Below are 24,998 nucleotides of genomic sequence, written 5' to 3' on the forward strand. Positions count from 1 at the left end.
CCCTGGTGGTCCAGCAGTTAAGACTCTGTGCTCCCAATGCAGAGGGCCTGGGTTCCATCCCTGGTCAGGGAACTAGATCCTGCATGTCACAACTAAGAGATCCCGCATACCACAACTAAAGATCCCGCTTGCTGCAACTAAGACCCGGCACAGCCAAATAAATATATTTTTTTAAAAGGAATAATTAGTCCTTTGAGACACAATAAGATGGTAGACAGTTTCCAGCCAGCCTAGTAAATCTTCGAGAAAGTTAGATACTGTTGGAGAAATGTACTGATTTATTTTAGAAGCCGTAAGACACACACAAGACACACACAATACTTCACTGAAAATGCTTAACCAAATTTCAAGGAATAAAATCACTCAATCAAAACCCCAAACTTAATGTAATTATCTGGGTGGTTTTAGTTATACTTAACTACTCAAATAGAGTCAAAGCCCCCTTTTACCTTCATACTGGAACCATAGCATTTCTCTGTTTAAGGAATGTCTTCCAAATTAAAGAGAAAAAAAGAGCACTGTAAAAACTTTGTAGAATTTCTTCCTCTAAAAGCGAAGCAAAATGCTATTGCTGTGTCTCTGCTGTTGGTATTTGTTCACACGTGGTTCCTACCTTCTGTCCCTATGGAGAGCATTAATGGATTCGTGAGTCCTCCACAGTTCATTCCTAATGCTGACTATGGTCTAGAGAAGCGGGAAATAGAGAAAATAAGTTTTTGGGTTGAATTTAATCCATATTCCTAAAAATTCATAATAACATGATAATGATATTTCAAAAAAATTTCTTTTTCAAAAAGTGACTGGTGTTCATATGCTCAAAGTGCAGTCACACCATCTTATTTTTATGAGACACTTTTCTTAAAGATATGTAAACATGAACAAGATTTTTAGATTTAAAAAATAAGTCACAGTAGTCTTTTGCCCCAGTTAGGCTGCTGCTCAGAACGTCTCCTTCTCTAAAGCATCTGCAAAAAGCGGTTGGGTTATTTTATTTCTCTTGGCTCAAGAAATCTTTCACTTCTACCTTCCACCTTCTACTGAGAGTTCCTTATCTTTCCATTGCTTGTGTACTGGGAATTATGGCTGAAAAGGACTTTACCCTTATCTGTAATATTTTAACTTTCTATAAGGCAAACAGATTCAGGTCTTATTTGTATAATTAAAAATGTTTTTTTTTAATCAAAGAAAGAAATGTATTACATACAAAAGATAGGCTGTAGCAACTTTAAAAACGAGAAAGAGGTGACAGGGAGTAAAAAGAAAGTGAAAAAAAGGAGGGAAAGCAAAACCTCTTTTAAATTTCTTGCCTCAGAACAAAGCAATGTTAAAGTGAAACAAACTGTCGCATTGTGAAAATGGCTTTTTTTCTTCTTTTATTCGAAGCAGGAAATGGAGCAGATCTTCATTTGTCCCCGCGCGAGTAACTCCTGCTCTCTGCCTGGCACTCCAGCCAGAGGCATTCTTGGATGTGCAGTGAGGGGTGTCTGAGTGGTGCAGCTGCATGAGCTGCTGATGAAAACGCACACAGACCTGAAAAACCTCACCCAGAGGCAGCGCACAGGCTGCTTCTTCCTGGGCGGTCACAAGACTTACTCTCCTTTTCACACTTCTACCAGGAACAACTGCAATATGAGAACTCTAATTTCTCTTTGATGATTGAGAAACATCACAGATGATCGTATTTTGAAGACCTCCCTTAGGATCTGACTGTACTGATTACAATGACGAAGGGACACCTACAAGTGGAGTTGCACACGGGAGGGCAAGTCAACAACTGATTGAAAACATGATAAAGGAGTTGCAGACTGTACGCTTAAAAAAAACAAAAAACAAGAAGCATTTCTAATTCCTTTGATGAAAAAAATTTCACTGGGTTTTTTTTTTTAAAGTTTCTTCCCTCTTATGTTTCTTTCACTTTCCTCTCTCATCTCTTCCCTTTGAAAATTCCTGAACATTTTCTTTATGTACGGATGAACTAATTTTCCCTTTTTCCCTACTTTTTAATTACATCGAATCTTAGGATACTGAATAGTCAAGTTAAGGTAATTGTGGGCAGAAGAAAGCCTTGTCTGTAAGTAAGCTATATTTAGAAGTTTCGGGCAGAGACTTAATACCTATGGACACTGGAGTAATTTAAAAATATCAAAGTTGAATTCAGCTTCCCTTTAGGATGTAGACTTGGGAAGAGTCCCTTCAAAGCTAAACTTTATCCATTAATTGTGCCTTAATTGTTCTTTTCCCCTTCAGACTCACCTGACGATGTGTGCTACTGCCGTTGGTTTGTTGAGCCAGAGATACTCTTTGAGGTATTTGTTTGAAGGCCTCTGTGGTTGTTGTTTCTACTGGTCTAGTTGGACTTACATACCTTGGTGCTTCAGATCTATTGTACTGAATGGAGAGCCTGTTATAAAAGTAGAATTTTATGAGCGGTTGTAATAATTTTTAATGATCAGGTATGACATTGAGGAGAGCCTTTTTAGAAAATGTCAAATCAGCTATTCGATTTAATATCCAAAAATAGCAATAAAGTAGTTCAACTTTTTCCTCTGTGATCTTTTCCAACTACTTAGTTGATATAGAGCGAATTAGCCAATAATAGGAACAAAAATTCCATTTCCCTCCTTCTTGATAATCTAGAAATGAGAATGCAGAGAAGTTCAGGGATGACTACAGAAAATTCCCCAGGTCATCTCGTCCAGGTCAGATACTAGGTGTTCTAAGTGCAGATGTGTGTTTATTATGTCATATCTAAAAGAGCGTAGAATAGAGTAGACTAATTTAAGGTCAGGCATATCCATTTTATACAATTCCATTTAATTTCGTTCCCTTATTCAAAAACTATTTGAAGCATCTTACCATCTTGAGTTATTGCAGATAAAAAGACTTTTTTTAAAAAAAAGCAGAGAACTCCCTGCTCACAGAGACTTTACATGTAATGAACAGACAAATACACAATCATTTCTGACATAGTGCGATTATTTCTACAGAATGCAATGAGAGTATAGGGAAAGAAGCGATTACTCTGGTACACTTTAATTATGTGTTTAAGGAGTGGGCACTTTGGGGTAGAAAAAAGCGTAACCCATGACTTCTTTGTCACACAGCTTCTGAGTAACACACTCTATTCCTACCCCGTCTCAAATCATTTTAACACCTTGGGGTTGTTCAACACCATTTTCTGCATTCATACAGATGCTTGCAAACAGCAAAATACATATTGAATTTGTTTTTGAAACAAAAATGGCATCATTCCATACACATGATTCTGCCACTTGCCTTTTTCTCTTAATGTATGATGATGAATGCCCTCTAGTGTAGTAGATAGGTGCTAAAATTTGTCCTTAAGTAGATTCACTATGTTCTCTTGTATGTTGTATCGTATATAATCGACCATTTTTCTACCAGTGGATCTTCAGTTTGTTTGTTTGGTGCCCCACCCTCCAATGCTACAATGTTTATCTTATTTTCTATGTAGTAGTGCTCTTATTCCTATAGGACAGAGTTCCAAAAATGGATCAAGGGCCAAATCTTGTGTACATTTTTATGTTTAGTAGGTACCATTCTTCTAAAGCCAATCTCTCCACATGTGCATAGATTCCATCCCCCCTTGGCTGCCGAATGACATTGCTCCAACAATTCCCCTCTCTTGCACCAGATCATCAAGTTTTCCCGTTACAAACTCATCCCCTTCAGTATACTAACATGCTGTTATTTTCCCCATCATAACCAAACATTCTCTTAACTTCAGATACTCTACTACCTACACTATCTCTTTGTTCCCTCTATAGTAATAAAAAAAAAATCCTGGAAAGAATTTTCTTGTTTGGTATCTTGAATTCCTCAACTCCCATTCTCTCTTAAACTGCCTCTGGTCTGATTTTTTTCTACAACCACTGTCCTACAATACTCTTTTTGATGTCATCAATGAGTTCCTCAGTGCTAAATCCAAAGGTCAATTCTTACTTCACCCAGCAGCAGCATTTGACAGTGTAGATCATGCCCTCCTCCCTGAAACACTCTCTTTACCCGTCTTCCAGGATTCCTCATTCTTGGTTTTCCTCTTACCTCATCCATCACTCTTTCTCAGCCTCCCTTGCTGGTTTTTCACCTTCTCTCCAACTGTGTCATGTGGAGTGTCCCATGGTTCAGTTCTCGGTTTTCCTCTCTTCTCCATCTACACTGTCTATTTGGTGATCTCATACAATCCCATGGCTTTAAAAACCATGTATGTCAAAAATTCACAAATCTGAGCTCCAATAGACTTTCTCCCACATTCCAGACACGAATAGAAAACTGCCTACTCAACATCTCCATGTGGATGTCTAAGAGACATCTCAATCTTAACATGTTCCAAACAGAACTCCTGATCTTCCCCTATGATCCTGCTCCACTGAAAGCCTCCCCCATTTCAGATGATAGCAACTTTATCCTTCTACTTAATGTAGCACCACCATGACCATACATCTAGTATATGCACAAGAATTGACCTCTAGATCTGAGGAAGAGAATATAAATTTTATTAATTGATTCAAGTATATAAGGAAACCTAATATGTGACAAAGTTGGTAACTCATTTAAGTGGAAAAAGATAGATTGGCTATCCATCTGAAAGAAAGCAAGCTAAACCTTTGCTAAAATAAATTTCAAATCGGTTGAACATTTAAATTAAAATTCAAAATAGAAACATTAGGAAAAATTTAGGAAAATATTTATATAGCCTTGCTTCTACACTGCCCCCTTTAGGCTATTGTCAATATTTCCTCCTTCGTTCCATTCAGCCACACTAGCCTCCTTGCTGTTCCTTGGAGCTGCCAGGCACACTGCCACTTTGAGCTGGCTGTCTCAGTTAGCAGTATGCTTTCGCAGGTACCTGTAGGATTCACTCCCTCACCTCCTTCAAGGCTTTGTTCAAATGTCACCTCTCACTGAGGACCACTAAGACCACTCAATTTAAATTTGCTACCAACACTCCCTCTAAGTCTGGCTCTCTCTTACCTGGCTTTTCTTTTACTTTAGTACTTTTAACTTCTAATATATTATTATAATTCATGTATATGCCTATTGTTAATTGTCTAGTTTCCCCAGTAGAATGAAAGCTCCATGAGATCTTCATCTCTTTTGTTCCCTGATATATCCCAAGGGCCTAGAAGAGTGTTCACTAAAGATTTATTGAATGAATTATTTTTCAGATTATTTTCTGAAAAGTCTATAGCCATTTGTACTTCAACCAAATGTCAAGAGCACCTAATTTCTTCCATGTTCACCAGCACTGGACGTTATTCATTTACTCTTTGCCATTCTGATAAAGAAAGTGATAATATATCATTGTTCCTTTAACTGGCATTTTTCTAACTGCTAGTTAAGATGAGCATATTTTTGTGTGTTTAATGGCCATTTGGAATTCCTCTTCTGTGATTACCTATTTATATATTTGGAGTATTTTCCTCTTCGCCCTCGCTCTCCTCTTCCTCATTTTCTTCTTCCTTATTTCCGTTTCCCTCTCCTCTTCCCCCTTCCCCCTCTTCTTCCTTCTTTTCCTCTTCCTCTTCTTCGTCTTCTCTTTCTCCTTCTTCTTCTTTTTCAGTTTTTCCTATCAATTTGTAGGGACCTTTCCATAGCATAGTTTATCCTCTTAGTGAAAATATTTTTCCAAGTCTGAGACTTATTTTTGATTTTGTTTATAATATCATTTACCGTGAGAAAATGTCTACATTCGCATGTCGTCATATATATATGTGTTATCTATTACTTCATGATTCCTTATTTTGTTGTCTTGCTTAGAAAGGTCTCCTCCAACACCAGGTTTCCTAAATGTTTCTAATATTTTTATTTTAAACTATTTTTACATTTAAACTTCAATCAATTTGGAATTTATTTTCGTTTATGGGGCAAAACAATGGATACCTGATGGATGGCCAGTTATGCATCTTTTTCCACTGAACTGAAATACCACCTTTCTCATATGTTAGGCTCCCATTTATACTTGGATCATTAATCAAATTTTGTATTCTTGTCCTCAAATCAATATGCCCATTTCTGATTTATACTATATTATTTGGTCATGGCGGCTCTAGAGTAAGTTTTAACGTCTGTTGAGGAACAACCCTTCCCACTATTTTTTTTTTAACATCTTTATTGGAGTATAATTGCTTTACAGTGTTGTGTTAGTTTCTGCTGTATAACAAAGTGAATCAGCTATATGTATACATATATCCCCATATCCCCTCCCTCTTGCGTCTCCCTCCCACCCTCCCTATCCCACCCCTCTAGGTGGTCACAAAGCACCAAGCTGATCTCCCTGTGCTATGCAGCTGCTTCCCACTAGCTATCTATTTTACATTTGGTAGTGTGTATATGTCCATGCCACTCTCACTTCGTCCCAGCTTACCCTTTCCCCTCCCCGTGTTCTCAAGTCCATTCTCTATGTCTGTGTCTTTACTCCTGTCCTGCCCCTCTCACTATTTTTTATTTCCACAATTTTAAATATTCTTGTACCTTTATTCTTTCAACATGTCTTCAAAATTATTTTATCTTATTTAAAAAATCATGATTCTATTTGGAAATGCATTTAATTTAAATGCAGTTCATTCTTATTATCCATGGTAGTTATGCTCTTTGAAGTCACGTGAACAATGAATTAGTGGAAACTGAACGATGGCTCCTGGGGGAAACACAGGGTTAGGATCTTGGAAGTCTCTGGTCAGAACATTTTCATCAACCTATCAATATATAACCTTGTTTTTCATGTGTTTCTTTTCTTTTCTTTTTATTAGTTATCTATTTTATACATATTTGTGTATATATATATGTCAATTCCAATCTCCCAATTCATCCCACCACCCACCCCCGTGTGTTTCTATTTAAAGATATATGTATACTGTTGAATGTTTACTGTTGATTCATTAACATTGAACCCATGTAACTCATGTCTGAACGAAGCTTATTTCATACACGTATTTTTTGTTAAGACATATCATAGCCTTCTCACACCTAGGAATGCTAGCCAGCACTGCAGCACCATGTTTGGAGGTTATTTGCAACAGTGAAATCACCAACAAAAAGCACAAAAATGGGAAAAACATGGCACAAGATAGACTGTGTAAAGGACATGTGTTTATACTATAAGGGCAGAAACCAGAAGGCAGGGTGTCACTCAGTTCTACCTCAGCTGTGCATCAGGCAACTCACATTTTTTTGCCACTCTGTGCATTTCTGCAAGTGACCAAAGAAGCATCGCGAGTACTGATTTTAAGGTTAATTTTTGAATCGCGTACATTGTTATGTTAGTGTCTTCTCTTTTAGGAATTTGGTATGTTTCTCCCTTTTGCTCAGGTCTTATTTTCTGTATATTCAATCAAATATTACAGCTTTCCTTACATGGGTTTTGTATCTTTTTTGTTAAGTTTTTTCTAGTTTCTTTTAAAAATAATTTTACAGGTATTGTAAATGGGATTTTTATAAAATTTCTATCTAGCTATTGCTGATATAGTGAAGAGCTATTTGTGCATACATATTTTATTTTCCACCACTCAAAACCAATTAATTCTACTAGTTTTTGCTAGAGCTACTTGTGGTTTCTTGGGGATTCACAATCATATTAGCTGCAAATGGAAGTAATTTTCTGTGATCTTTTTCACAGTTTTTATATTCTTTTTTAGTATATTTGTAAGAATGTCCCAAAATATATCATAATAGTGGTGATATTTGGTACCTGGATTTCAGTTATGTTTTTGTAAGTGAAAATATTATCAGTGTAAACTATTGCATGGAATCCACATTAAAAGGAAGGAGGCTTATTAGGATGAAGAATGTTTGCTGAATCAATGAATGAATTCAATATTACCATTTGGCAATAACCATGAATCTCTTAGAAGATGGTCAGTACCAATGTGCCAACTTAATAGATAGCAAGGATATGATTTTGCCTATTATCACAATGTAAAATAGTAATGTTCCACATTAATTTCTCCTTGACCAATCACTAATCAGAACTTTTTAATTCATCAGTATCTAGGCTAAAGTGGAAATTATTACATTAGAATTATACTTTGGTGAACAACTCAATTGTACTCTGATGAACAGAATATAACACACCAACATTTAAAGAACGTTTAGTTTTGCGTAGGACTTGCAATTCCCTTTCCTCATCTTGTCTCCACAAATATTACTCTGGGAATAAGAAGGACAGGTTATCCCTATTATCAGATGAAGAAACCAAGTCTTAAAAACAGTCCCCGAGGCCACACACAGAGTTGGCTGAGAACAAGACTTCTGTGTCTCTCTGTCCCAGGTTCAAACTTCACTAATGTCTTCCAACACTGGGTAATTACTCGAGTCACTTTCATACCCCATTCTAAAAGACCCACTTTATCTATCAATCCATTAATCGCTCCATCATGCATCCATCCATTTTATTACTCGGTCCGTCAGTCATTCAACAAACACTTATTGAGCATTTATCATATTCAGACATTTTTACAGATTCTGGAAATACAACTGGAAACAATAAAAGTTTCCTCCCCTGATGGAGCTTACATTATCGAAAAAAAATTTTTAAATAAAAGTGAAATTTGTGTAACGTCAGATGCTGATGAAGTGCTTTGAAGAAAAATAAAGCAAGGGAGGAGGATTGGGAGTGCCAGAGTGGGAACAGGGGCTAAAATGATAAATGGGTGGTCAGGAAAGGCCTTAAGGATGAGATGACATTTGAGCAGAACTTTTGCAAGTATTTAGGAGGTAGGCGTCAAGTCATTACAGAGAAGTGGTCTAGGAATATGAATTCTTTAAAGTAAAGGTTTACGTCTTAAGAGTTGGGGGATCTGGCTTAGTCTTATGGGGAGGAGGGAGGAATCAGGGCTGGAGCACAGAGGTTGGTGGAGAGATGACGCTGGAGAGGTTCCCAGGGTAGCTCAAACATGCAGGAGTTTTCTAAGTCACCTTACAACTTTTAGTTTTTAGCTTAAAAACAATGGGAAGCTAATGGAGGGGTTTAAGGCACAGAATTTTGGGAAAAATGAGTGCGTGAGGAATGCCATCATATTTTGAATTTGTAAAAGATCAGTCAGGCTTCTGTGGCCAAAAGAAATGCACATAAGAGCATGGATCTTTGTGTTCTAACTATGAGAATGGAGGAATTTAGACAAGATCTCAAGTATTCAATAAATTCCGCTGATTAATTGTCCTAGTTTACTGTCACTCTGTCAGGGAAAGGTGAAATAAATGGCTTGAAGAAGACAGATGAATTGGCATCTGATATCTTTGTTTCTATTTTTAAATTTAAATTATTTGTACTCTATTAAAGCTATACATCAAGATGATATCCAAATTCTCTAACTTTAAGAATACATTGGGGGCTTCCCTGGTGGCGCAGTGGTTGAGAATCTGCCTGCCAATGCAGGGGACACGGGTTCGAGCCCTGGTCTGGGAGGATCCCACGTGCCGCGGAGCGACTGGGCCCGTGAGCCACAACTACTGAGCCTGCGCGTCTGGAGCCTGTACTCCGCAACAAGAGAGGCCGTGATAGTGAGAGGCCCGCGCACCGCGATGAAGAGTGGCCCCCGCTTGCCACAACTAGAGAAAGCCCTCCCACAGAAACGAAGACCCAACACAGCCATAAATAAATTAAAAAAATAAATAAATTAAAAAAAAAAAAAAAGAATACATTGGGGTTTCCCTGGTGGCACAGTGGTTAAGAATCCGCCTGACAATGCAGGGGACACGGGTTCGAGCCCTGGTCCGGGAAGATTCCACATGCCGCGGAGCAACTAAGCCCGTGCGCCACAACTACTGAGCCTGTGCTCTAGAGCCCGCGAGCCACAACTACTGAGCCCATGTGCTACAACTACTGAAGCCAGCGCGCCTAGAGCCCGTGCTCTGCAGCAAGAGAAGCCACCGCGATGAGAAGCCCGTGCACCGAAGAGTAGCCCCCGCTCGCCGCAACTAGAGAAAAGCCCACGCGCAGCAACGAAGACCCAATGCAGTCAAAAATTAAAAAAAAAAATACATTGATAACCACCTGCTAGGAAAATGTGGTACAGGTATAAGGCATGGCATCTAATGCGAAGTCAACATGTATTTTTTCCCTTTAAAGAGCTGTACAAATACATTAAATTATACCAAACTGTAAAAAGTGACAAAATGACCACAGAAATAGGGTCTGGGATCGAGATAGAAATATGCTGGTAGATGTCTGAGAAAAGTTTAGGGAATTACAAAAGAAATTAATAAATAAATACCAATTTGATTAAAGTGATCTATTCTTATACTTCTGGTAGATAAAATAAGAGTGAATAAATTATTCCGGGTTTTTTTTCTCCCAAAAGTCTGATGATAATAAGCCCATGGAAACAGTACCTCTTTCCTTTATCTTCTGAAATTTTAAATTATAAAGAAGTAGTGGGGCTTCCCTGGTGGCGCAGTGGTTAAGAATCCGCCTGCCAATGCAGGGGACACGGGTTCGAGCCCTGCTCCAGGAAGATCCCACATGCCGCGGAGCAACTAGGCCCGTGAGCCACGATTACTGAGCCTGCGCGTCTGGAGCCTGTGCTCCGCAACAAGAGAGGCCGCGATAGCGAGAGGCCGGCGCACTGCGATGAAGAGTGGCCCCCACTTGCCACAACTAGAGAAAGCCCTCGCACAGAAACGAAGACCCAACACAGACATAAATAAATAAATAAATAAAATTTAAAAGAAATAAGCAAAACACTCTCTCTCTAAATTTGATCTTAAAAAAAAAAAAAAAAGAAGTAGTTACTTCAGCAGTTAAGGTCATGAAGACTTTTAAAAAGTCATCTTTAGGCTGGTGCTCAGGTATGTGATGGGTGATGTCAGATACCAGTGGTGCTGGGATATCCTTTGAGATAACCCTCTGGAGCGTAGTTTGGCATTCTGAATTTTGAGGATTAACAAAATTCACAACTTTTGATGCAATGGTTTTACTTGAGAGAATTCATCTTAATAAAATATAAGAAAATGCGTGTGTAGGGATGTTGACTACAGAATTTTGGTGGGGGGCAAAATTTGAAAATAACCAAAATGTTAAGGGATTGCTTGTGAATTATGGCACTTCCTTATAAGGATAAGAGTGAGGTCATTGAAATGATATTTTGGAAGCTAATGACAGGGAAAATGCTCTCCATTTAATGTAAATGGAGAAAAGGATGACAAGTTGTATCTATAGCATAATTCCTGATCTGGTAATACTGAAATGTGAATAACACTCACCTGTGAGTGATGGACTGTGCCTTTCTTTTCCTTTTTTAAAAAATAAGTATTAATTCTGAATTAGGCTTTCAAAAGTAACACAACAACAAAAAAAGATGTTGGAGAAAGTTATTCAAATACTCTAATATTAAAAATCTTCTGTGTCTGTCTGAGGTCTTTAGTTGGGATAACTCTAAATGATCGGATGGGCCACTTAAAGGTATTTTTGTCTCGCGTTCTACTTTAAAATTAGAGGTCGTTTCTAGAGGGGAACAGCATCTCTACCCCTCCCTTGCTTGCTGGCTGCATAACCCAGTACCCAGGCTCTGGGCTGCCAACCTGCGCGACTGTCACTCGGAGACACTCACCTGGCCTCTGCATGGTTAGCCACACCTCTTGGATTCACCTGGTCCAGCAGCCACTGCCTTCTCGCAGCTTCTTTCCTCCTACAGCGCCCTTGGAGCAGGTTGTTTCTGAGGGTCCTGAGGAAGAGTTTTGTATTTTCTTTTGCTGACATCTGCTGGAATAGCCAACAGAACAAAGGGCGTCAGATCAGTCTTAAAGTGGTCTTCTTTCCTTACTTGGGTGGATTGGCCACCCTGGAAGTTTCTGAAATTATTTCACTTACCGTTATGTCCACAGAAAAATCATCTTACTTCCTTACTACCTGAATTTCTTCACATCCTCTCTCTATACACATACATATAGTATATGTTTCCAAATTAAATACCCCCCAACTTCTGCAAACACTCCTCTTCCTTAGAGCAACCCAGGAATGGGGAATTTTAAAGCTAGAAGAAGGTACGAAAGAGGACTAAGCCTGTGGTTACTAATTTGGAGGATTCCTCTGAGAATTTATTTCCAGAAAAATCCTCATACATTTAATCTTGTATAAAATATCAGTGGATTCTCAGACCACCTGAAGTCCACCCCACATGTAAGGCGAAAGGAAACAAAACAACGAGACCTTTAATTAAAAGTATTCAACCCTTGAAATCTAAAGTGTAATAACAAAATGACCACATGGTGTCAGTCTAATATCGATAAGCCCTATTTCTCCCCAGACTTTTAGAAACAAGAGGATCATAGGCCAATAATCTGAGGATCTGGGTTAATAAAATTTAGTAAAGCAATATCCACTGAAAATTAGTTGGCAAGATTGAGGCACTTGACTTTTGTGGACCATTCATGGTAAAGAGAGAATGAGGGGAAAACTGTCCTCAGTAAAGGTAATTAATCAATATTTTTCACTATTGTGAAATTTGAGGATGAGGCCATCTGCATGGAGAAACTGATTCATACTCAGTGATGAAAAGAGAGTGTTCTTTCTGGAAAAAATGAAATGCTCTCTGCTTTAAAATTATCCTATTTCTCTTTCTTCTTAGCAAGAGCTGAATTCTCTTGCTGAGTATTATAATTTTCTTTAAAAAAATTTTGAAAGTCAGCTATGAAGTCTTAGTTTTACACTTTTCCAGTCAAAACTGAGATAGAAATCTTTCTCTTTTGTTTTTCCTAAGGAAAAAATTACTTGAATTTTAGTGCTCAGGAAAAGACATGTTAAAAAAGAAAATTCCCGAAATGTACTAGCAACTAGAGGCCTTGATGCAGCATTTTACCAAACCAGGGCTTTTTCTTTTTAATCTGTATCCATTTCCAATGCCTCTCCCCTCTTACTGCGCAGATATTTTCTAGTACACAGTAGGAGTCAATGGCTTCAGATTAGACTCTGGCCTTTTCTTATCCCCAAAAGGTTTACTAAAATCTACAGTGTAAAGAAAGTACATGTATATTGAGAGATATTTAAGGTTGAGTTTGCCACTTCCTTAGTCTTAAATATTATATGTGTGAAAGGAGCAGAACCTGTGGTTTTCCAGGAGGAAAAGTTTTTTAATTGCTGTAGCTTTCACTGATAAGATTCATGAATAGTTTGGTACATGGCATTAGATGTTACCTGGATGCAGTTCTCAATCACAGGATGAGACTTCTGGTGGGACTTGCTCTGAAGACCAGATAAGAAACACACCTGACAGATGTCAAAGTTGAGACACTTCAGACAGCGGTATCTGCCAATTAAAATGGAAGTGTGACTTACATCACTACTAGTAGGTGAGCAAAGAAAGTACTATTCAGGTGGAGAATGAGCATCCTGAAATATACAGGAGGTGTCTGAGCTATCGAGTGAGTATAAAGTTGTCTTCTTTTGTTGGCATTTTTATAACATGACATTAAATTAATATAGTTTTGTCAACAAACTATCATATAGAAGCCTGATTCATCCTCTCTACCCTGCCCCCCAAATACCAAGTGTCTTTTATATGCAGGGTATTATGTGCTACAACCTTTAGGATAGACCCTTAAGTCTGCAGCCACATTTGTGTAGCTGCATAGTTCATTCAGGTAATTTGAATTTAATTGCCAACTTAAAGAAAACTGGGAGATTTCCAAAAAGTTTGAATTCTAGCTTCTCTGGAAAATGTGTGAGATATGATGATATTGGACCTGCATTCTTGTGTGGTGTTGGGGAAAATAAAACCATAGATGAAGAATCTAAAATAAATGTGTCATTTATCAGAAATCTGTATGTAGGAAAGGATATTGTGGAAAAGAGGGAGTTCCTCACCAGCCAAGACTGAGTGACCACCACACCCAAGTTTCTTAACACATCAGTGTTGCAGACTTTCTGTTATGGACAGTTACAATCTTAAATCTCCTGTGATCAGAAGGGCAGGCGGAAATCTTGAGACACTCTGGTAGGGAAGGGTGTCTCTGGACACTCAGGGAACATGTTGTGATATTGGGGAGGGCTGGTGAGACCTCAGTCATGAATTAGTAACTTTTAAGGATGAGTGGGATCATATTGTTTGTCTGCAAAATATCAGGGATCTATACTTTTTTTCCTGCTATTTTAACTCCCTTCTTCAACTACAGAGGATGCAGCATAAAGTCGGGTCTTCCCCATCAATGGCAGCAATGGGCGAGGGCAAGGGGGTAGCTACACCTTTAAGACAGTCTCTCCCCGGACTACCGCCCTCATTTATACTACTTGCCTTGCCCCCAATAGCATTTGAGTTTTCAACCCCGGTCTTCAAAGTTATAAAACTTAAACTATGACAAGATTCCTATGCTCTTCAGATTTCATATCTGGCTGCAAAGACATGATATGGAAGCTTGAGGTACTAACTAGCAAAATTAGGTACTGTGTGATGAAGTGCCGAGTAAGAGGCATGGAAAATACATGCTGTAGGAGAGATGGGGGAGATCCCTGGGAGCTGGTATGGTCTGATAAATGTTTCTGGAAGAGCTGAGACTCATGCTAGGCAAAGAATGCTGGGTGGGAGATTAAAGTAGAGGAAATCCCAGGTAGAAAGAAGAGGAGGAGTAAGGTAATGCAGACTGGGGTGAAGAAGAAGGGTTTAGAGCTTTTCAGACCTATCAGACCTACAGGTAACTGTGGAGAATGGAGGAATAAAAACTTGCAACGTTCCTGAGGCCAGATGGCAGAAGGGCTTGTGACCAAAGTCATTGGAAGGCAGAGCAGGAGGATGGAAATGCCATGAGACCAGCTCTCACGGTCCTTGTTCACTGCCGTCCCCGACACCTCGTCCCAGGGTAGGATATTAATACAGAGTGTTGAAGGGCTATCACAGTAGCAAACAGTTTTGAGCCCTTACTATGTAGCAGGCAGTGGACATGCATTGACATAGTTAATCCCCATGAAAGTTCTTTAAGGCAAGGCATTCTTATTATTATCCTCATTTGAAGAAACTGATTCAAAGAGAGTTTAAGCAATTGCACAAAGTTACACAACTACGTCGTAAGTGGTAGCATTAGGCTTTGAGCCCAGGGATACCATCTAAATGGAGAGCCAGCTATTTTAACCCCTGTTAATAGACCACCATGTCAGGAGACTTGCGTTTGAGTCACATGCCACTGTTACCAGGTGACCTTGAAATGGAAACTTAAGCTCATTGTTTTGAAGATACCTGGAACAGCGCAGGTTTTCAAAGAACATCAGTTGAATGAAATTAAATGAATGACAGTTTCTTCAATGAAGAAAATGGGGCTAGTAAACCCTGTCCTCTCGGCCTTGCAAAGGTTTTACAAAGCTTTGAAAATTATTCAGCATGCGTAACTGGGGAGACATGAAGTCTATAACATAAAGTATTTTTTATAAAGATGATTTGATGAGCCACCTGTACTGGCTGCTTTATTTAGCATTACTGTATGGTTACAGTTGACTCGTTAGGACAATACACTGACCCTAATCTTGGCTTAGTTCCTCCATGCTCTGAAACTACCGACAGGTGTGTGAGAAAGGGTGCAGTGTGGATAATGAGATTGGTCTGTTGTTGATGCCTTTACTCATAGAGAACCAACTTTTTTCCCCTAATTTCATTTCAAACTTACATGGCTATTACAGAGCATAAATGTGACACATTCTGCTAAAATTGAACACTTGGCTTAGGAACAAGCTCTGGTCTTTGTAGCTTCTCTTACTTTAGGAGGTCAAGTCTTTGCCCTCTTTCCTGCTATACCTCCAGATCTGCAAACACTTCTGCTCTAAAATGTCTTTATGAATCTCACTGAAACTAAAAACCTTGAGGCTATTGCTGGAGTTTTCTGAGAGCCAAAAACACAGGTTTAAGGTTAGAACTGTAATACATTCAAGCAATTTCTAATAGACTCAGAAGGTTACAGCTAAAAGAAGCCTGTCATCATTTGACCCACCTCTCCTTCTCTTGCTTACAAAGAAACCGAGGTCTGGAAAGGTTAAAGGCCACGCCCAGGTCACACAGCTGTCTGCATATATGAGAACTGTACATTGCCTTAGATTTCTAGGAGGAAGGATGGGTCACACAGCGGCATTTCTAAGCGGAAGTTTAATCTCACTCTCAATAGATAGGGACGTAATCTAAAACTTAAAGTATGGCACTTCTAGCCCTCTGCCTTTGTTTTTGTTTTTTTGGTTTTTTTTTTTTGAGTGACCTGAGCAAGTCATTCAAATTCTGTGAGACTCCTTTATAAAATAAAAATAATACATGCTTTATGTTATACATAATGCTTTTGAAAAAATATTTCAACGTAAAAGTTGTATCTTATATAACTGCAAAGTGAATTCTGTACCTAACCCAGTGCAGGATGCAAAGTTACTGCTTAAATAATACTTGTTTATTGAGTAAGTCAGTATGATATACATATAACATGGAAAATCATATTCATGTTTGTCCACTGTCCAATAAAAAAAGGTTTAGTTTTCATTGTAGCACGCAGATTTCTTTGGTTTGGCTTACTTGGCTTCCAACAGTTGGGGCCATTTGTATGTTTTATTGTTTCAACTTGAGTTACTTGTGAAGAGTTTGCCATGAGTGACGTTTCACTGTGTCCTCAGAATTCTCGGCAAATCCAATTCATTTTCTCAGCAAAATTAAAACCTGATTTCCAGTTTCTTAGTGGACCCAACAGACCTATTTTATATCAGACCTATTTTATATCACTCCTCCTGCCCCTCCTGGGCACCCCCTTTTTTTACCTGTTTTGAGCTCCCAAATTGCCCCAGCTCTTCAATCCTACCACATCTCCAGCCCCTGTTACACACATGTTCGTCCACCACGGTGGTCCCCCTGCCTGGCCTACACCTGCACGCTTCCTTCTCTTCTCCTCATCTTTAATAATAACTCGGATTTCACTTCTTTATTGTTTTATTGACAAGAGAACTACAACACCCTTTCCCTAATATGGGATTTTGACTGTCATCCTCAAAGCTGTGGAAAGGTCTGAATCTCCAATGTCCAAACCTAGCTTTCAAATCTGCCTTTTCCTCGAGGCCAGAGAAGCTCTGGCGTGAGCTGCTCCCACAAAGCCTCATCATTCCTTTGGGTTCAAGTAACGTTCTCAGTTGTCTGCACAAGGCGGCAGCAGTGCATCACGGTTGCAAAGCAGGCACTCTGGATTCGGTCGGTAGCCTCTGCCACTTGCTAACCATGTGAGCTTAAGGTTAAGTTATTTAGTGTCTCTGCAAATTAGGCATAACAATACCACATGTATACAGAGTTGTAACAGGCTTTACATGAAATGATCCATGTGAACTACACAACCTTTGTTCAACATTTAACAAATGTAACAAGGTCCTACTATATAGCACAAAGAACTATAGTCAATATCCTGTGATAAACCGTAATGGAAAAGAACATGAAAAAGAATATATATATGTTTAACTGAACCACTTTGCTGCACAGCAGAAATTAACACAACTTTGTAAATCAACTATACTTCAATAAAACTTTTAAAAAAGCAAAGAATGTAAACTATTGTTATTGTTATTATTATGGATGGTTCCAAAGTATTTAACAGCATTTTTTGGTAACAAAAGACAAAAAAATTTCCCCTTAAGGAACAAAAATATCTAGCAGTCAGAGTATGTGTCCATAGAACTTAATATTCCATTAATTATAGAAGGTAAAATAAAATTTATTATAAGCAGGATCACTCATACAGGAAATTATTGACCCCCCAAAATCAACTGAGTTCTAGATGTGTGAGAAGGACCACAAAAAGAATCTGGAGAGATGCAGCTCCAACTCCAGACCCATTTGGAGAGTGACGGTCCGTGTAATAGTGATGAATGACTCTACCTCAGTCCTGTGATGGGGAAGTTCCTGCAGATTCTACATCGAACAGGGTGAGTGACCATTTCAGGGGTTGACAGTCGGTAGCAGGTCGGGAGCCACAGGAGGATGGGAGGCTCAGATTGTAACCAAGATAGGAATTTCTCTTCTTTAATTGCTGAGCTCAACACCTGAAAAACAATGGCACACTCGGATGTGTTTCTATGCGGAACTTTGGTCTCTTGTAGAGATGAAAATGTATTTTCATCTTCTCTTCTGGCTCTGTTTCTGTCGGCTCTACTTAAGAAGTTTATCGCATGCAAAGTCGGGGCAAGTCTACCTCTAAATTAGGTTCTCTAGGATGCGGTGTAGAGTAGTAGGTCTGTGATTTAAATGGGTCAGCAGTGGTGTCTGCCCCCCAGGTCTGAGGGACATGTGAATGGCACTCACCCCTTGGAAACAGCTGCGTGTAGCACTCTCCACAGAGCACAGAGCTCGACTTTCCCCCATGGCAGTCGGGATCTACAAGAGGCAAGAAACCCCACGTCAGCGATCAAGAAATGGAGAAATAGGTGGCCACCAGTCACTCCTGAGCGGTGGCGCTTACGGTCATAGCGCCACAAGTATCTGGTGTCTGAGATTGGATGGGCTGTCTCAGTCTAGGCAAACAGGACATGTGTGGGTTTTGTGCAGTGTATGAATAGAGATAATGAATGAACAAGTGGGAAGAAGTGGAGCTGGGAGGAGGAGGAAGTGAGAAGAAAGTCTGGCAGTGGGGGAAACACAGGGAGGGCTTGCATTGTTTCTTTTCTTTTGACCCCAGTCAAATATTTAATCTTTCTTTGCCCTTGTGCACCTATGAATTACAAGTAACAACGATACTGTATTAAAGTTCAGGGCAGTTTTAAGGAAACCTTTTCAAACACTTTCACATCGTCTCATTTTAACAAATCCCAATTTCTGAGGTAGGGCACTCATTATCCTTGTTTAAAGCAAGGAGTAATTGAGATCTGATATTTTGTCCAAGGTAAAACAAGCAAGCAAACAAACAAACAAACAAATGCAAGTTAGCTGCAGAATTGAGCTCTCACTCTAAGACTCCTTACTCTGTTGAGGGGTTCTCCCAAAGCTTCGTCACACCCAGACCTGATGTGTATTCCAATGGCTTGATTTACACCACCTCACTCAATGGTTTCCATCTTTCAATCAGTCACATTAAGGAGTTTAACTAAGGGACTAAGAACCCCTTGTGACTGCCGAGATGGCCAGGGACTTGGCCCTGACATTATCTATATGCACAGATACATGTACCTGTCACCTCCATTTATGCCCATTTGGTTGTGGGTCCCAGTTTCACATCTGATGTCTTCTACAGCACAGTCTGTCAGCAGGCTTTGCTCCCAAGCTCAGAAGTAATTTCAAACACCCCCCCTGCTGAGTCCATCAACTCGAATAAACATTCTTCTAATCAGGAAAGTGGCACTTAGAGCCACTTTGCTGACAATTAGCCAGACAGAAGTCAACAAACATTTGCGTAATCGTGACAAGATGGCTTGTACTTTAAATTGATAATAACCCCATCACCAGCTGAACTAAGTACTATGCGTTATTTGGCTTTTGTCTGAAAAAATAACTCACTAAACATACTTTGGCCTGAGAGTGCTGATGAGCTAACTGGAGCATTTATTTGGATGGCGTCCTTGAGCCCTGAGAAAGGGGTTTAGCCTCATTTGGAAAATAAGGAATGTGGATCAGATAGGACCCACTTGTCAGCTCTGTGATTCTGACACCAGTCAAAAGAAAACTCACTTGTGTAGTGGGTTCTAACCTACATTTTTGGCTTTTAAGTGTGTGCACAAAGATTTTGTGGATTAATTGCCCATTTGACTAATTTCTTGCAGGTGTTCTAAGGAAGGATGCAGTGTGGCTGGATAGCTTGCCAGCACAGGCAGAACACCACTTGAAATGATAATTATGATTCTTGGGGGAGGGGTTGGGATCACACGGTGGGGCCTGGCATTTTCTATGGGAACCCATCTCAGTGGTCTTAATGGAAGTCAATAGGATGATAATTTGCTATGCAAATCTCCACCTTCCTAACAGCTTTCTCAGGAGCCTACTAATGCATTGGGGGGCAGACAGCGCTGCAGGAGCTGCCATTTCGGCAGCTCATTGACATCAGTTGAGCCTGAAACAAGGGCAGATTTTTAGGGCCTCTTGGATGGGGAGCCAGCCTGGGGCCAGCTGTAGTAGTGAGGAAGCAGCACAGGATTTCAGGAGGAGGAAAACGCCCTTCCGTCCATCTTCTTTCATTACATCCACCTCAACACCTTAATATAACAAGCCTGATTGCACAAATGGATGGACAGATTTTCCCAGTCTCCCTGGCTCCCTGCAGCTTAAGTCCTAAGATGTTGGGATTATTGGGGAAGTAGCTCCTTAAGATATGCCTGGAGTCAGCAGAAAACAGGGCCCATGTGCTGCTGCAACCACCAGAACAGCTCTTAAATAACTACATATGATGTTTGAACCTTAGGAATTAAAAAAAAAAAATCATTGCTCCACTTAAAAAATATGAACATCTTACATATTATTTGGAATTTACAGAATACATTAAATACTAATTATTACAATCAATATGAACATAAACTATTACTATTAAGGCCAAATCAAAGCAAAGGTAATTTTGGACAGGGTTTTCTAAATCATATTCCCTGTCTGATAATCTCTTTCCTTACCCACTCCCACCTGTATCATAATTATCCCCAGTTCAGAATCCTCGGTTCTGAAGGGTACCAGAATATGTCACCCCCAAATATGAGCCCTTGGCATATGTATTATTTTGAACTAAAGGCCATTGAGAACCAGTAGATGCAGAAAAAGCTCTAAAAACAGGGCACAGGTTTTCCTTTTGTAAATTTACATTTATAAAGGAAATTTCTTTTTACCAATAGTGTCTCCCCCTCCCTATCAGAAAGAGGAGGACTCTTAACAACACTTATTAATGGAGAAATCACAGACTTAAATCGGCATAACAGACCTTACTAAACAACACTTGTTCACCATCTATTTCCCGTCACCTTCTCATAACTTGCCTCCCCCCCACCCAGAAGCCCAGAGCCCCCTTTCCTTTGTTTACTGTAAAATAATTTACAAGCCTGAGTTCCATCCACCTCTTTGAGTTACTCATCATTGGGTGTTCCTATGTGTATGCACTATACACATTAATAAACTTTGGTTTGTTTTTCTCTTGTTAATTCTGTCTTTTGCCAGTCCAATTTATAGGGCCCCAGTCACAGAACTTAAGATGGGTCAAGGAAAAAGAACTTTTTTTCTCCCCTACAGTCCAGACCCAGGGGAAAAATGACAGAAAATTACTATGGCTTCACTGTGAGGAAAACCTAGTTTGGGGATTTTACAGGGGCTTGAAGAAGAATAGACGCATCCTTGAAATAGGGGTAAAAGATACAGAGGGACAGTGACCGCTCTACACAAGATAATCCATAGCCTGCTTAACCCATTTGCAGAAGATCTTGCTTGGTTACATGATTTTACATCATTTTAATATTTAAGAAACATATTTACTTTAAGGATGTTAAATTCCCTTGCCTAGTATGGATAAAAACAACACTACATTTGCACATTCTTAAAGAATAGGAAATGATGGAAAGCAACTATTTGAGTATTCGGGGTTGCATTTCATCTATGTTTCCATTAAGCCCCGTTGAAGGCTTTAGTATCAAGAACTTTTCAAGCCATAAAGATAAAGAGATAAAATTCTTGCCCTTGAGAAGCAGCCTAGTGGAAAAGCATATATCTAGGACATAATTGCAACAAAATTTGACCAGTGCTATAACAAAGTTATGTACAAGAGTTAAAGAAGCTTTCAGTGAGGAGGTGACTAATATTTGAGTGATCTTGAAAGACAAACAGTATTTGTCAAGTGAAAGGAGAGCCAGTGGTGTTGCAGACAGATTGCACCTGCACAAGTCAGGCATGGAGAACTTGGTGCATGTCAGGTACAGTAACAATTTTGATATGGAAGAGTGACAATGATGGAAGGAAAAATTAAACACTGTGGAATACGCAAAAGAAACCACTGCATATCGTTTCAATGGGGATTATCTGAACCTGTAGAGATATGCATCACTGTCTTTGACTAAGCTATTTTATAATTTTGTAGACATTAACGTTAACTTGTAGACAACTGATCACAATGCAAATAATTCTTATCTATAGACATGCAAATAAATTCTGTCCTGGTTGAGGGACAACCCTCCCCTTCAGCCCAAAGTCAGTCTTGGGTCCACCTGCAAATTCGTTGTAAAATTCTTAATCTATCAGCTTGTCTGTTCTTTGGTTATTTCTTTCAACTAGTTGTAACTTACTGGAGCCCTCTTTTAATTGACAAATTAAATAAAATTTTGAATACATGTTCATTTTATATTTGTATAAGTATCATGATTTACCTCTTTCTGAAAAGAGAAGGATTGAGTCAAATCATGAAAGCTTTGCCTGTGAGGCTAAGGAGTTCAGGTTTTATTCTATCACAGAATATGGCCAACGAAGAATTTTAGGCATTTACATTTACATTTTGGAAGAGTCACTAGCTGCTGTGTGGAGGAAGAGTTGCAGAGAGGAGAGGCTTGAGTTGGGCAAAGCAGTTAGGAAGCAATTGCAGTAGATCAGTCTATATTCAGATAATACCAGTGGCTAAAGAGGAGAGAGGTTGCATGGAGAACTATATTAAGGTAGAATTGACACTGTAAAAATCAGATCCTTTAATAATAAATGTGACTAATATAACTGGAACAAATTTAGAATTCTTAAGTATTAGAGATTTACCTGTTGTAGATCTGTTAGTAGGTTTCTCAAAATCCTTCGAGTCATGCGTGCCCCAGAATCATAACCTCCCCTGTTATTTTCTGCATAGAGCTGAAAAAGAGCTAGACACATAAGGGGGGAAAGAAATCTTTAAACTGAATACTTGCTATATATCTTTGAAGAATATGTGCTTTGAATTCTAAACAGTTTATCTGTGGGTATAAAGGTGAAAGTTATAATTCTTGGTTATTTGCTTGCTATTTTGAAGGCTTCCCAAACTAAATAATTTGATAACTAATGAAGATCCATTCACATTTCAACTTTTTGATAATTTAGCACATCAATGACAAAGACCACAAGGTTGGTAAATGGTGATGTGAGCAGAGTCTGTCTTTAAAGGAATAATAACTACTGGTGTCTGAATAATCCCTATACAAATAAATATCAAGGATAACCAAATTATGAATAGTTAGAAAGCATAGATCAACATCTTGAAAAATTCTAGGTCTTGCTGAGTACTTGCCGAACCAGAGCAGTGTGGCGGGGATACAGGTGTGAGTGAAGAAGATAACGTGTTGGAGAGATTTGGTGGTCACTGCACTTCAGACATTCAAAACTCCTACATATGTTACCTCTGTATTTTGTAAGAGGACTATCCCCTGAGAGGGCAATCAGGGCAGCAGCTGCAGGTCCAAGCTTGAGAAAACCCGTTCCCGAGCTGCATGGCAACAAAACAGAAATAAGAATGGGAAAAGCAGGGTTATTCTCGGTAAAGTGGTTTATAAAAACCATGACTATGAATGGACATTTCTTTCTTTCTTTTTTTTTTGGCTGCACTGTGCAGCATGTGGGATCTTAGTTCCCCAACCAGGGATGGAACCTGTGCCCCCTGCAGCGGTAGCTCAGAGTCTTAACCACTGGACCGCCAGGGAAGTCCCTGAATGGACATTTCTGACACCGTGTTACAAGTTCACGCTTTTCATGGTCAGTTTTCCTATATCTAGAATTTGACAGAACTAAGAATTGAATGAAAATATTTCATCCTTCATTTATTCATTCATTCATGTGTTCAGCAAATGTTTACTGGGTGCTTCCTCTGTACTAAGCAGTGTCCTAGGCACTGGAGACCCAGGCGTCTTCCTGGGTCTTCCTGGGTCCTCCTGGACCAGGCAGTCTCACTTCCTTTAGGGCTCACATGCTGGGAAACCAAACAACAGAGACAAGGGCCAAAAGGAAGGCAGAAGGAGCAAACCTTTATATTAAAAAAAATCCACCCATTCTCAGGCCCTCACTTAGAGCCTCATTACACTGTGCCCACTGGCTGTGCAGTTTCCAAACCTACAAAATACAATGTATCAAAGGCAGGAGGATTGTTAGAGGCAGGCATTGATACAAGAAAGGACAGCCAAAATCACAATGCTTAAGGAGACTGAAATCATGAAAAAATAACTTGAGAACATGCTTATATATTATTTGTACAACAAAAAAAATAAATAATAAACTAGTAAGGAATTTGCCAAGTGGTTAAACTGTGCTTGCCTTTGGGAGGCAGGCTTTGGGGTGATATTTCTTCTTCACTCTTTTCTGCACTTTCCACATGTTTTATATTTACTGTGAGCTTTTAAAAGTCCATTCTACAGGATGAAGGCTACTGGGTCAAGATCACGTAGGATAAACACAACTGAAGTGGGACAAAAAAGTGGTAAACACACACACAAACACACACACCCAATACCACTGACTTAAAGCATGCATAATCAAGCCTTTGACAGGGTGTAAACTGTTTTATGTGTGCCTCTCCAAGTCATATGTTGAAATCCTAACCCCCAATGTGATGGTATTTAGTGATGGGGTTTGGGAAGATGATTAGGTCACAAAGGTGGAACTCTTATGAATTGGATTGCTATTACTACAAAAGAGACCCCAGAGAGCGCCCTCGCCCCTTTCACCATGTGAGGACACAGCCAAAAGATGGCCCTCTATGTACCAGGAAGTGGGTTCTCACCAGACCCATCTGTCTGCCGGTGCCTTGACCCTAGACTTCCCAGCCTCCAGAACTGTGAGAAATAAATGTTTGTTAAGTCACCCAGTCTACGGTAGTTTGGTATAGCAGCCCAGACTAAGACAATAGGTTAGCCATTTATGCACAGGTTATTCAACTTTATCTCACAAACAGAAACTGACAACTGGTTATAAAGGAATAAGCAAAGACATATACTACCGGGGACTCAAGAGAAAAGTGTAATTTATATGTATACATAGATGCATAATTGCCCTAGCAAAAGGTGTGCGTGCTTCTCTAGAGTGGAAATGAGTCTGTATGAAAATGTGGATTTTCCCCCTTTTTGCTGTCCATGAGTCATTCAT

General features: G+C 39.4%; 1 protein-coding gene across 1 annotated transcript in view; it reads right to left on the bottom strand.

Annotated features, from left to right (window-relative positions):
• Positions 1–24,998, bottom strand: part of DYTN (dystrotelin) — a 50,548-nt gene that overhangs the window by 12,887 nt on the left and 12,663 nt on the right. The window contains exons 4-9 of the mRNA XM_059927369.1: positions 23,264–23,349; positions 22,653–22,753; positions 18,258–18,329; positions 17,835–17,998; positions 13,154–13,265; positions 11,571–11,719 (exon numbers count right to left, since the gene is read on the bottom strand). Of these exons, the coding sequence (XP_059783352.1) occupies positions 11,571–11,719; positions 13,154–13,265; positions 17,835–17,998; positions 18,258–18,329; positions 22,653–22,753; positions 23,264–23,349 (684 nt within the window). The remainder of the gene's footprint in view (positions 1–11,570; positions 11,720–13,153; positions 13,266–17,834; positions 17,999–18,257; positions 18,330–22,652; positions 22,754–23,263; positions 23,350–24,998) is intronic.

The sequence above is a fragment of the Balaenoptera ricei genome, chromosome 7, assembly GCF_028023285.1.
Source record: "Balaenoptera ricei isolate mBalRic1 chromosome 7, mBalRic1.hap2, whole genome shotgun sequence".
NCBI classification, from domain to species: Eukaryota; Metazoa; Chordata; class Mammalia; order Artiodactyla; family Balaenopteridae; genus Balaenoptera; species Balaenoptera ricei.